General features: G+C 31.1%; 6 protein-coding genes across 6 annotated transcripts, besides 8 other annotated features; 2 read left to right on the forward strand and 4 right to left on the reverse strand.

Annotated features, from left to right (window-relative positions):
• Nucleotides 1-143: 143 nt before the first annotated feature.
• On the forward strand, nt 144-2011 carry TVAGG3_0661810 (protein disulfide isomerase family; the record flags this gene model as incomplete). Its single annotated transcript, XM_001319583.1, has 1 exon — nt 144-1739. One exon carries the CDS (start codon nt 144-146, stop codon nt 1737-1739), a length of 1596 nt encoding a protein of 531 aa, XP_001319618.1.
• A 194-nt stretch (nt 2012-2205) lies between these two features.
• Nucleotides 2206-2998: a mobile genetic element.
• Nucleotides 2999-3159: 161 nt separating this feature from the next.
• Nucleotides 3160-4112: a mobile genetic element.
• A 372-nt stretch (nt 4113-4484) lies between these two features.
• Nucleotides 4485-5525: a mobile genetic element.
• Nucleotides 5526-7801: a mobile genetic element.
• On the reverse strand, nt 5759-6833 carry TVAGG3_0661860 (MULE transposase domain-containing protein; the record flags this gene model as incomplete). The annotated part of the gene is made up of 1 exon (XM_001319584.2): nt 5759-6833. A coding segment is annotated over one exon (1075 nt), but the record flags the coding sequence as incomplete, so codon positions are not given.
• Nucleotides 7802-8625: a mobile genetic element.
• Nucleotides 8626-8628: 3 nt separating this feature from the next.
• Nucleotides 8629-8839: a mobile genetic element.
• Nucleotides 8840-9073: a mobile genetic element.
• Nucleotides 9073-14180: part of a mobile genetic element that runs on past the window's edge.
• On the forward strand, nt 9674-10108 carry TVAGG3_0661910 (uncharacterized protein; the record flags this gene model as incomplete). Its single annotated transcript, XM_051242025.1, has 1 exon — nt 9674-10108. One exon carries the CDS (start codon nt 9674-9676, stop codon nt 10106-10108), a length of 435 nt encoding a protein of 144 aa, XP_051088612.1.
• On the reverse strand, nt 10592-11032 carry TVAGG3_0661920 (uncharacterized protein; the record flags this gene model as incomplete). The annotated part of the gene is made up of 1 exon (XM_051242026.1): nt 10592-11032. The coding sequence occupies one exon, from the start codon at nt 11030-11032 to the stop codon at nt 10592-10594; it is 441 nt and encodes a 146-aa protein (XP_051088613.1).
• Nucleotides 11063-12637, reverse strand: TVAGG3_0661930 (uncharacterized protein; the record flags this gene model as incomplete). The annotated part of the gene is made up of 1 exon (XM_051242027.1): nt 11063-12637. The coding sequence occupies one exon, from the start codon at nt 12635-12637 to the stop codon at nt 11063-11065; it is 1575 nt and encodes a 524-aa protein (XP_051088614.1).
• Nucleotides 12665-13099, reverse strand: TVAGG3_0661940 (uncharacterized protein; the record flags this gene model as incomplete). Its single annotated transcript, XM_001319587.1, has 1 exon — nt 12665-13099. One exon carries the CDS (start codon nt 13097-13099, stop codon nt 12665-12667), a length of 435 nt encoding a protein of 144 aa, XP_001319622.1.

Here is a 14180-nt window from a genome sequence, read left to right on the forward strand (position 1 = left end):
GGGAGAAATTTCGAAATAAAAAGGTACCGTTTTATTTTCCGATACTGAGTATTCAGGTAAATTTTCTATTTCTAGAAGCAGCAAAAATATTCGATTAAGAAAGTGAGGTTATCAAAATTTTGTGAAAAAAATTGACAAAATCAATGATATTTTCCTTTTTACTCTTCCTCGTAGCCTCTAGAGCTGCATATTTAATCCCGAATGATGAAGGATTTGAAAATATTTATAAATCTAATGTTACTTTGATTGTGTTATTCCTTGAAGGCGAAAATCAACCAGATTATAAAAATTTCACAGAGATTATCACTAAAGTCTCAGAAACTCAAGAAAATGAAACTGTTCTAGTTATAACAAACAAAACAGCACCACATACATACCACTCTTACAGTTTATCTTGGTCGACATTAGCTTTCTTCAAAGGAGGAAAGCCACTCATGGCTACTCCAATTTTTCCAAGCTATGATATAATTAGTCATGTCGTGAGAACAACAATTAATAAAGAATTCCATACAGCAAATGGACTTTCTGAATTTTTAGGTTTTTATCACATATTCCCATACACAATTCTTACGACAAGCGACAAAATCGAAGATGCATACAGACATTATATGGCGTTCAGCTTCTCACACGGTCCATTTGGCTTTTGTGTCGCATCTCAAAAATTATTTGAACAAATTGAATTTCCTAAAGCGAAGATGGCAGTCTACCGACTTAGTGATGAGTATTATACACTATTCCATGACGAAGAATCCTTCAGAGAAGGCTTACAAGAGTTCGTTTCTTATGATATCGGATTAGATCAACTAAACAAGCGTGAAAAGCTTACTTTCTTCTGGACAAGCGAACCAGAAGAATATGTTGATATATCTGCTATCGCAAGAAAACACAAAGATCATTATTTTGGATATCTTCAGCCAGAATTTATCGAAAAAGCACAAGAATTCATGAAAATAGTCAATATTGATGAGCCAGGATTCGCAGCTTTCAACTTCTCCTCCAATTTCATGTACAAACCTTTAACAGGAAAATTTAATCAGCAAAGAATAGAAAATTACGTCGAACAGGTATTAAAAGGCAAAATTCAAATAATTTACCAATCAGAAAAACCTTCTGATAACAAATACGGAATTGTTACTAAATTAGTCGGCGAAAATTACGAAAAATATTTAGATGATGACAGAAATGACGATATCGTATATTACGTACACTCTTATAACACTAAATTGCTTGATTCTATCAAAAAGTTTGCCGATTACGTGAATTCTTATGAATTACAAGGAATTCGAGTTGCATTTATCACAATTGACAAGAATTCCTGCCCAACAGGTTTCCCTCCGATCTATGAATCACCGCAAATCTATTTGTATCCAAAGGGAATGCATAAGAAACCTGTTCCTTACGCTGGAAGCGGATCAATCTTTTCATTACTCAGATTGATCAATAATAATGGAACAGCAAGGGTAAGATTGGATAAAAAGATACTCAAGATCGAAGAAGAGCTCCAATACATGACTGATTCAGAATATCAAGCAAGATATTTAAGAAATGAGAAGTATACACAGTTAGTTGAACAAAATTACGTTGCTTTTGGACGTCTTCTTGGTCTTGGTAATAACTACGACCAAATTAGAGACCAAATTGACCAAATGGCAAAGAAGATTGAAAATGAAAAAATGGAAGAAAAATCAGAGATTGAAGACGAAAAAACGATGGATGAAAATCTCATGAAAGAATTGTAAAAAAATTATAAAAATTATAGTTTTCAAAACTTTTATTTTTGATAAGTTTGAGATTATAATAATGATATACTTGGTATGGTTGTGCGTTCCTATAATTCTCTGATGAATATTTAAAACGTTTTTGAGATTGCAACAAATTTTTTCACAAAAATCAATTGTTGAAGATTAGTGGATAGTTACAATATGATGCTGTGAGAAATGTATATATAATATCGAAATAGCATATAATATCATTAAAGATAACATTGATTGATGGAATTATGAATTTTTTTATATTATTTAAGAGTTAGAACCATAGAAATGAAATATATTTGTGTCACTCATATGGATATATTATTTATATAAGAATTCGTTGTAGCAAAAAAAAAATTGAAAATTTAACGATGGATTCTCATATGTTTCTATTTAGCTTAACCTATCCAAGTATAGTTTAATCGATGGCATTTTTTGATGAAATAAGAACATTGGGCGCGTAAAGGGTTGGCGTCCTAAGGCGTCCTGATGTAAACTATTCAATTTTTGAGAAGTTTACACTATAATTGAATAGTTTATGGCGTCCTGAGAGGAGATTTCAATGGGTATGGCGTCCTAAAAAATAGAAGAAAATGATTTTTTCTCGATTTTTCTAGAAATTGAATTTTTTAAAAAAGAAAAAAATCAAAACGTATACATTCAAGAAAGACTATAAATGAAGATTTTTCTATTTTTTTCATTCTAAAACATCTTTTTTTGGATAATTTTTTTTTAATAAATATGTAAGAAAGATTGAAGAAAAAGTAAATTTACTTTAAGAAAATTCGTTTTACATGATGTAAGACCCATAACAACTATAAATATTCAATTATTTAAAATAAAAAAAGAAAAACAGATTAAATGTATCTCACATCAAAATCCATTGACCTAAGGATGTTAAGTTTCTGTTTTTAAAAGTTGATATTTTTTTTTTAATTTTAAGAAAATTAATAGCATGTTATTAGACAATAGGAGTGTAATGATATTGACTAAACAGAAATGAGAGAATAGAGATATAATTTTGATAAGCAATATTGCGAACAAATTCTGAAGTAAAATCGCGATCAATAATTGAAAATTACGATCATGTACTGAAAAATGACGATCGAATTGAATGAATAGAATTATATCTAAGAAAAAATAAATTGTATTTAGAAGATGAACAAAGAAAGGTGTATGCTAAAAATCATTTAACAATAAATGGAAATAAAACGAAATTGTTAAAAGAAAAAAATGAAAATTGTTAAGGGTGTCTTCCGACCAAATTGTCACTTTTTAGCCCAAGTGAGAAAATTTCGTAATTTATAACCAAGTTTTTTAAAATCTATATTTAATAAAGATTCTATTTTTCTTATTAAATTTCAAAAATGAGGGGGTTCGGAATCGTCCACAAATTGCCGAAAGGGTTGAGAAAGGACAGACTAGCCCATTGTCACTTTTTAATTTAGCAAATGAACGCTTATGGAGTGGAGTTTTTGGGTAAATCTGATTTGCTTATAAATGAAATAAAATCAAAAGAAACCATATTGGCATTATATTATGCAAAAATAAATGATCTTACTTAGTACTTTTAAAGTTAATTTCAGAAAAAATTTGACACAATGGTATCCGGCACATACAAGTGGTGTACAACCAAAATATAAGTTAGTTTAAACATATATTGCTATATCTCATGATCTTACTTAGTACTTTTAAAGTTAATTTCAGAAAAAATTTGACACAATGGTATCCGGCACATACAAGTGGTGTACAACCAAAATATAAGTTAGTTTAAACATATATTGCTATATCTCATGATCTTACTTAGTACTTTTAAAGTTAATTTCAGAAAAAATTTGACACAATGGTATCCGGCACATACAAGTGGTGTACAACCAAATCTTCGACTCGATGAACTTGTCATCGAGTTATATTCCAGTGTTGTTCCTTCATTCCTGATTAAGTTGCAAATTAAAGGTCTGGATTCAGAGAGAAGTGTTAAAGTTATCAAAAAGGTCACAAGAGATTTCGAAGAAATGACACAATTTAAAAAAGTCGAATGCATCAGTATGCTTGAAGCTGTTCAGAAAGGTCTGAAAAATGATACACTTGATCCCAACATTGTTTACTCAACATTAAAAATATTATTGCAAAGAAAACATTTGATTTAATAAACATTTAATTTATTATAATTAATTTTTTATTACAGTATAGTAAAAAATGCGATAAATAAATTATTATATTTTATTAAAATGTGACTTTTAATAGTAAGTGAATAAAATAAATCAGGAATTGGGAAAGAAATAAGGTTAATTAAAAATAATGAAAATTACAAGTTTAAGGTTAATGAAAAAGTGACAATGGGCGAGTTTGTCCCCCACTTCGAAAGGGTTTTTGCCAGTTTTGAATCCGCTTATTTTTATCGACCAAAATTATAATAAATATAATTTTCGATAAGTATTCTACCTAAATGATTCTTCAAAAATTATTTTTCGGATTTTATTCCGTAAAAAAACGTTACAGAAAATGCCTCTAAAATTTCGAATTTTCCCTAAAAAATTCAGTGCAGGTCGATTTAAGAGATTTTTCAAAAATAATCATATCAGTAGATAGGGTATAATATAGAGAAGCTTTATGAATAACTTAAAATCCGGGAAACTCAATATTCAACGAGAAAAACGCTTAACGAATCTCACTTTTGGTGTAAACATCACAAAAAATTGAGAGGTTTTTCTGGTCGGAAGCCTCCCTTAAGGGTGCACACGAGAGGATCATGTAAACTTCAGAATTTAGAACCTTATTTTTAGGCATTATCTTGGCTACCTATTTAGGCTCGAAAAGCAAAAAATATCAAAAAATACAACTTGACTCCATTATGACCCTTTCATGGAGGTAGTTTTTATCCGCTAGTATTTTCCCTTTGAATCTCTTTACAATTCGAAATCAAATTCAAAACTCAGTAGAAGAAAGGAAGAATCGACTTACTACGGTTGTAATACGAATAAATACATATATTTAATTATTTTTATTTACATAATAATTGTTTGAAGCTCATATTCCATCAAATTTTTAAATAAAAACATTAAAATGTTGAAAATGTTCATATATTTTAATAGGGTTTTGGCACTTTATTGAGGAATTACTACATACATAGTCGAACTGAACTTGATATTTTGAAATTTAAATTATTTATCAAAATTAAAATTTAACTTGAAATTTATAATTATTTAGTCATATTTTGCATAATTCTAAGTAGATTTTGTAAAAAATCAAGAAAGAAAAATTTTAACGTGCTTTATTTTTTCTTTTTTATAATAATACATATTATTATATAATTAACATATTCATAATGTTTCACCCTTTCAAAAATATAATCCTCCTCCTCTCAAATAAACGTACATACGGGTGGCCTCTTTTTTCAAAAAATTAAAATTTGAAATTTTGGGCTCAAATATTAGAGATTTTTTCAACCTTCAACGATATATGTTGTCTATATCAGACCTCCTTTCTTTTTGATACTTAACATTGTTCCTAAATCTTAGCCGTTAAGGCTGTTCTGAAAATATTTTTTTTCGAAAAAATTCGAAAAAAATTCTTAAAATTCAAAAATCCCTTAATTCCTGAGGATTTTGGGAAAAAAGTTTTTACATGAACATGTGTATATTATATGAAGTATATTGATAAGGTAAAAATCAAATTTTATTGCATATTCATCGAGAAAATAAACTAACGAATCCCTCAAAATTGAGAGGGTAATCCTCCTCCTCTCAAATAAACGTACATACGGGTGCACCCTTAAATAATATATTATTTTTTAGTCATAAGAATAAAAATATAGTAGTTATAAAAGGAATTAGACTTCATATATCAATTCTTTTTCTCTGTAGATGTGGAACGTTTGCTTTTCGATCTCTTTCGATGAACTTGAAAATATAAGTTATTATCGCTGAGAATCCTTTCCGAAATAGGAGCTTTACGTTTAGGAGGATTGTCGGATGAATTTTGTTTTTTATTGTTTGATTTTGTTGTTATGGAAGATTTTTTCTTATTTTTTTCAGAATTTTGCTTGCTATTAACTGAAACTTGTTTTGACGGCCCAACAATAGCATTTGTAGTAGGAAGAATTCCCAATAACGAGCGCATTTTCGATAATTGTTTTTCAATATGATCAAGAAGGTCCAGCTTATGTTCTAGATTACTAGACATTTGATTTGTAGAAGGATGGTTTTGATTTTCTGGTTCTAAATCTGTAGAGTCTGCAATATTTGAATTTTCGGAGCGAATTGGGGCATCTGAACCTTGATTTGTATCGGCTTGCTCAAAATTAGTTTGAATTGGAGTGTATGAATTAAAATCTGGATGATTTAATGTTTCATTAAATAATGCCATAATTTTTTCTCTTTTTTCATTAATAAACTTAGTGATCATTGTATCTTTATCTGTTAGATCGATCGATTTGAGTATATCTGCATCATGAACTGGAATATTTTCGAACAATGAACTCGATTCTATGGAACCATATGGAGAAATCTCGTTCTGAGCCAAAGAAAGATCACATACGTTGTATTGTTTGATAGAAAAAATTGTTTTCTCAAGTTCTTTTTGAAAGCAGTCAAGAATATAATTTTTGTAGCTATCAGTGATAACGGTTTTTATATGGCGCTCGATCTTCTGGTTATTTTTGATGGCGTTATATTTATCTAATTGGATTTGAGATATCTTCTTAATAGCTTCATAAATGTTTGGATGTTTTAACGAAGAAAATTCTGAATGCATACTCTCGAGGCAATCATTAGTGAATATTGCAGTTGCATTATTATATTGAGATATTAAATTGTAGTGCGGCAACCAAACTTTGTTGAAATAATCAATATAATCTTTGATCGAATCAACTTTATTTTGATTAATTATATGCATTGTAAGTACAAATTCTTCATGAGACATGAATGGAGTAATAGAATATAGCTTAAATAAAGAATTTTGTAAAGTATTGAAATTTTTTGTATAAAGTGCTACAAGTTTCCTGTGTAAAGCTTGTTTGAAATGAAATAGGCATCCAATTATACGGACTTTAGGGAAAATTTGTTGAAGTGCCTCTATCATTCCCTTTTCAAAATCACAATGAATTTGAATTAGCTTTGAAAATTGAATACCCTTGACAGTAAAAATATATTCAAATGCCTTCTTATAAGATTCAAATGTGCGGTTTTTCATGAATATAAATAAAAGTGGTAGATATTGATTTGTTGAAGGTTCACAAATCATAATTGTTAGCATCTGTCCTTTTTGAAAATGTTTTGGTGTAATTTTAAAAGTTCCATCGCAAAATAAATCTGTGGCTTCTTTTGCAAATTGAATTGCTTTCTCAAAACCAAAAAAACATCGTCTCACAATTTGCTTGAAAATCATGGCCAATGAAAAACTGCTCGCCATTTATTAAACAAAAATTAGCAATTTCATCGTCTGTAATTTTTTCTCCAACAGAAAATTTTCTGGACTTATTATAAACTTCCCTGACCAATGAATCTTTAATTAATGGGTTTTCATCAGTACCAACAGCAAGTTCTGTCATAAATTTTTTAATCTGCTGAAAAGTGCCGTTGTCTTCAGAAAATTTTGCCATTGCCTTATTGTATATTTCTGTCAGAGTCATTGATTTATGAAGATCATTTTTTTCATTTTGTAACTTTTTAAATTGTCTGCATTCGGGTATATGTTCCTTTTGTAAATCTTCGGAAACTGAACTGTTCTCAATTTTAACTAAATAACGTGCTTGACAAGAATGATCGATGCAACGGTAGTAACGTTTAATATTATTTGAATTAATAATATTTGTATGATCATGCGAATAAAGCATATCTTTGCGAACAATTGTATCAGGATATTTTCCAATAACTGCGGGAATATTTTTAACTGCAATATAACTAAAATATCTTCTGACAGCTTTAGATTCATTTTCGGCGTATTTAATATTAAAATATTGAAGAACTTGTTTGATTATATTCGTTTTTTCATCTCTCGATGTTGATTTTTGGTATTTATCAGATTGTTCCCTGATAAATATTTTATTTGAGATTGGGACAAAGTTGCAATTCGGCACTTTTTGTAAAAAAATGGGGTCATACTCATAATGAATAGAGACTTATAGCCAAGTCTTGATATCATGCAGGGAGAATATACATTGATAAGCAATTATATTTTATAGTAGTAGTATTCAGAAATTCTTACAATTTACAATACAATTTTCAAAAATGGATAAAGACTTATAGCCAAGTCTTGATATCATGCAGGGAGAATATACATTGATAAGCAATTATATTTTATAGTAGTAGTATTCAGAAATTCTTACAATTTACAATACAATTTTCAAAAATGGATAAAGACTTATAGCCAAGTCTTGATATCATGCAGGGAGACTCTCTACAAATACAAAAATTGATTATCATAAGGAAATACAAATTTATCAATTTTCATGTGAAAATTACATAAATTTGTTCTCCAATAAATAGCAATAATACTTTGAATGTTATATTAAGTAATATAGCTTCAGGTAAATAAGCTTACACTTCAAAAATATACTGTTTATTCATTAATTTTAAAAAAAGTCCAAATTATCTAATCTTGCTTACTCTTCCTTTAAACTTCTTTGTGCCAAATTTAATATTGTCTTCAAAGATGGAATAAGGACATTAGGTTCAATCCTTCGGCTTTCGACAATTTCCAAAATGTGTTGAATTAATTTCAAACATTCATCGTGTTTTGAAGCTCTTTGCTCAACAATCTGATTACCTGCCCTTGTAAGAATTCTTACTGCTCTATCTTCATTCAAAACATTAGCGACTTGAACCTTAATAATCGCATTTGGAATCACAACAGTGATGAGAGTTATGACAATATAAAAAAATATTTTATTATACTCATTCGAAATTAAAAATAATAAAATTTATATATATTAATTTCATTAAATCAAGGTTAAAAATCTCACCGGAAAAATAACCTCAGTGTGATAAATTTATCACTGGAAAAATTTACAATAAGGTTAATACCGAAAATATCGAAAAATCAACATTTAAGGTTAATTTGAGAGTATGCACTTTTGTCACCTACTCTATTTTATTTTCGTCTGTAAAGTTTGCTCTTTTTTGATTAAATATAGATGATTTTCCCATTAAAAAATGAAATGATGCAAAATTTACGAAAACCGTTCGAAAATTGAATCAAAAATGAAAAGTAATACTTAAATGAGGAATTCTTTGAGATATTGGTCTTAGATTGAATGTAGCGTCATTCTTATATAGAATATATATTCATATCATCGGAAATATGATAAAAAGCATATAATAGTTAGTATACATATCAAGTGTACGGAGGCACTGCGTTCCACCTTACACCTGATATGTGAATTTGACAGTTTACGAAACCGTTAACATATATTTTACAACACAAACGACAACACTAACTTAACCTTAAATATTTATAAAGCCGCCAACCACTTCACCTCACTAACATTTTCGCTAACGACTTCACTAATGAAAAAATAAACGTTCTCACTAACGTTCCCACTAATGTTCTCATTTACAAAAGTATTGCAGCGCTTCCCATTGCTGTGCTTCACACAATAGTTCATATTCTTCAGTATCGCTGCTGTAGTTAGTATACATATCATGTGTACGGAGGCACTGCGTTCCACCTTACACCTGATATGTGAATTTGACAGTTTACGAAGTTAGTATCCCTAAGTCGTGTACTGTGGCACTGCGCGCCTCCGTATACGACTTAGCGGTTTTGACACTTTACGAAACCATAACACCAACCTAACCTTAAATATTTACAAAACCATCTGACACATAAACGACTTCACTAACGAATTCACTACCGTCCTCACTAAATAAAAAATAACCTTATTTTTATTTTTTTTAAATTTTTTATTTCATTACAAAGACATGTCCGACTACATTTACTATGACTCTTTCCCAGAACGTTTCCGTGAACTATTCAAAACTCAAGTAAAACTGAGAAACATGCATTTTAACAAAGACAGACCCATTGACGATGAAAGAAACCCTGAATATATTACAATCCCTTATGACGCAAAGTTCATTGCATACATTCCTTATGGTCGCAGAGGAACGAAAACTATTTCAACAAAGAACAAAAATTATTTCTGGAGCGATGAAGAAAATTGCCTTATCTACATAAATGCATACTTAAATAAAGCTACATATTGTACAAAAGAAGGTTGGACTGGATTTGAGCTCTACATATACGACGACGATGGAAACAGACGTTGTGTATACCCATACGATAATATGTACCATTGTTTTCATCAAGCATTAAACGAATACATAGTCAGTAAGGGTCTCATTCCTGCTGAGTAGAAATGTTATATTTTTGTTCTGTCATTTACATAAAAATAAACGTTCTCGCTAAATAAAAAATAAACTTAAAAATAAACGTTGTCAGAGGTGAAAAAATAAATTTAGGTGAAGAGACCCAAAGGGTCAGAGCCGCAAAGCGGCTAGGTGACATCTCACCCGTTTTCTCACCTGTTTTTTCACCCCGTTGAATTCATTGCTTTATAACTCTCTTCCTTTCTCCAACTCTTCTAACTTCTTCTTAAGTTCAGCAATGTTGTCCTCATGAAGTTTAATCTTCCTTAATATACCTTCTCTATCTAATGGTTGCTTTATCTTTCTAAACTGAACTCTACCATCCTTCATAGTATGAACGTAAAAACCTTCTGGAACCGCTCCTGATTTAATGTATTCTACCAAAAATTTTTGTTTCATTGCTTCAGTGACTTTAGTCGTCATTTTACTCTAAATAAAATGTTCAAATAAAATAAAACTAACATTATTTTTTCAGTAAGGAAACGCAGGAGTTTTACGATTTATTTGAGGAGTAGGTTCTGGTTTAAATGTTGGAGTCGGTTTTGGAGTTGACTTTTGAACAGGAGTTTGTACTTCCATAGGTTCAGGAGTCATTGAAGGTGTTGTTTGTGATGGTGTTGGAGTTTGTTTAACTTCAGCTACTTCAGTATTATTTACAACATTTGCTTTATTTCTTTTCAACATCATAACTGCTCCTGCTGTAGCTAGCAAACCTAGTGGGAGACCATATTTTATATAAGGACTTGACCAAATGCTATTTTTGACAGGAGCTGGTGGAACACCTAACCTTGGTGAGACTGCTCTTTGCCATTGTGCAGCTCGTAAGAAATATTCAATAGGTGCTCCATAATCGTTTGGTAAAGTTTGTTTCATAGATGGTGAAGGTTCACGAGAGCTTGATGAAGAACTCATTTATAAGCTTTAAAAATAAACGTTCATCCTTTATTCCTCACCGTCGTCCGTAGCTAAGTTATAGTCATCTAATCTTATTATTGGGATTCCATTAGCACGCACCTGAATGGCAAAGCAACAATCCCTCATAAATCCAATAAGTGGCTTTGGTACATTTTCAGTTGCTAGTTCAATAGGTCCTTTAACAGACAATTTGTATGTTATTGGAGCAGTAGATGTTTGACCTTGCTGGAAGCAAAAGTCCACTTCTGTTGGAAAACCACATAAGAAATGTGTGTTGTCATAGCTATCCCATTTATGTTCCACACTACCATCATCCACCAATGACCTCATAACATCTTCATTAAATCCTATCATATCATTGTTTGTATTGCAAGCATTCGCAACCATTTCATAAAATACAGGTCCATATGATTTTTCAGGTTCTGCAGGCATATTTCCATAAGCTCCCATGGAAAGCTGAAGATATTTAAACTTAGGGTTCTCAAAATTAACATAATAGTTGTCTTTCTTTCTAAATAGTGCCCAAATACTTTTAACATTAATAGGCGTATAAGCTGCTGTAAATGTTGCACTTGAACTATCTGTATTCTTTGAGAATGAACCGTCCATAGGAATCCAATCCATAACTTTAACAGGAAAACATAAAGCCTCGTTTGTATAATGTTCTACAAGTTCTGTATAAATGTTAGGGTCTAAAGAGAATGACTTTGGATGAATGAAACATTCATTAAAATCCATCTTTGTTCGAAATAGTTGCTGGTTTACAGTTGTAATAGTAACTGTTCCACTAGCTTCTACTGCCTTCGTTATCATAGTGAATGGTTCATTCCATGGAACAAATTTATTTGTCGGTGGATTTGAATCTGAAGCAAATGCAACTTTAAGAGTTGGATTGAAAGCAATGATATCATTTACAGATATAGATGTGCATTGTAAGGCGTCGCTACTGAACTTTACTTTAAGCTGAATGTTTCCTGCAAAAGCTGGAATAAATCGAATAGCTTCTAATGGAAGGAATCTTCTAACAGGAATTCTTAAACGAAGCTTAAAATCAAATGATTTTCCTGCTGTAATTGGACCACTAACAATTTGTCCTGTTCTGCATGTTCCCGAATGACTCCATACATCTTCATGTCGAGTCTTTGAGAAAACATCTACTTTCTTTATTTGTTCGGTAGTTTGTGAGTTTGAAGTTATATATGCTTCTTCTCTTGCGTTGTCTTGAGAATATACGATACGACCATTTGCAAGGATTTGATATCCAGCAACTGCATAGAAAGCGTCATCGAAACCAATCCAAAATCCTGGTGGGTTTGTTTTATTGGAACCTGAACCAATTTCTTTATCTACAATAAATTGACCTTCCATTTTATACGTAATGAATGTATTGTAAAGGTCCAACATATTTTCACCAGGAGGTGAGAGATTGAATGTTACCCATGTGTTATCTTTAGCAGTTCCAGGTTGTGATGGAATCTTTGCGTCAGAATATTTTCTATTAGTGTCACCAATTTGAACTGCATTGTCTATGATATCGAAATATGAGCGAATCTGATGAATATGCTCTGCTGGAGTAAATTCGTTTAGCTGTTCGTTCTGCATGTATTTACTTCAGATAAAAATATCTATTTACTTCATTATTCTCACTCTTCTTCTTGGCATTCGTGGTGGAAGTTGTTTCTTGACATTTTCAATGAACTGTACATTCTCTTTTGTCTCAACTTCTTTCACTGGCGGGTCAGGGTTCTTTGACTCGGTTTGTTTTTCAATGAAATTCACGAACTTTGCAATAAGCTCTTGGTTCGTTATTGAAAGAACATCTGGCTTCTTTTCTTCTTGTTCTATTGACTTTTCAGTTTGAACAGAAGGTTTTATATGGGCTTCGTGGGCTTCGCCCTTGCCATGCACCTTAATGTTGTCGCTCTCTGTATTCGCTAATGGAACCTTTCTTTTTCTTACATATATTTTACCATCTTTACTCTGACTTACATAATAGAAAGGATGTTGTATTCCTCTGGCGTCATTTAATATAATAGACTCTCGTTCTGATTTTGACAAGCTCATTTTACATCGGTTAAAGTTTTAATTTAGTTTTTTATCTGCATCAAATGACTCAGACAAGCCCTACGGACAAGACCCAAGGTGTCATAGATGTTGAAGCATTGAAGAAAGAAATTCGTGAGCAAATTTTATCCGAACTGAAGGAACAAAAACAAGAACAAAAGCCAGAGAGACCAAAGAGAAAACTTAGTGAAAAACAACTTGCTGCATTAGCTGCTGGAAGACAAAAGAACCACGTTTGCTGGCAAGAAAAGCTAGAGAAGAAGCTGAAGCAAAAAGCTAAAGAAGCTGAAGCAAAGAAAAGTAAATGGTTTATTTTTATCCGAAACTAAATGTATAGAAATATCCTTTATCTGTTGCGTTCAGTAGTGAAAACCCTGACGTCAAAATAAAGGGGAACAGAGTACGTTTAAGTTTCCAACAGACTGGATTGTGAAATAAATGAAGAGAAGTACATTGGCATAACATCTATGTATATAACACGTGCTTTCAGAAGGTTGACTTTATACTTCAAGTCGAGATAGAAAATGAGAACAGTCTTTAAGCGCCCAAAATTCATTCATATACAAATACTTTAAAGACGATAAACATTGTTGCAATGTATGATTTCATTTAATGAGATGTTCGAGAAAAAGTTAACATTGAAGTAAAACTTTACAGCTTTAGTGAGTTTCTTGCACTGAAAGGAAGAAGGTAGTCGCCACAACTTATAGACTTTCATTATGAATTTAATGAAATGAAGATGGAACTCATGACTGTCAATTCATTGTATTCTCACCATTCAATGAAGTGCTAAAAGAGAAAAATCCATTACGTATAAGATTTCAAATCTCCGAAGTGATGATTTTAAGAAGTTTTCAATTATGATGCAATGCTTCGAGGAAAATGAATTTTCAAAGATTGTAACACTGGCATTTGGGATAGAAAGCAAGCTATATTTATTCAACTTAAGTAAGGGAGTTGAAATGAGTTCATTGGTCATACAAGAACTTCCACTTCCTAACCCTAAATACTATAAATTAACTGGCTTCAATCGTGAGTTTTGGATAGACATGTTCTCCCTCATGACCATAATGTCCAGTGT

This window comes from Trichomonas vaginalis, chromosome III, assembly GCF_026262505.1.
Source record: "Trichomonas vaginalis G3 chromosome III, whole genome shotgun sequence".
Classification (NCBI taxonomy): domain Eukaryota; phylum Parabasalia; order Trichomonadida; family Trichomonadidae; genus Trichomonas; species Trichomonas vaginalis.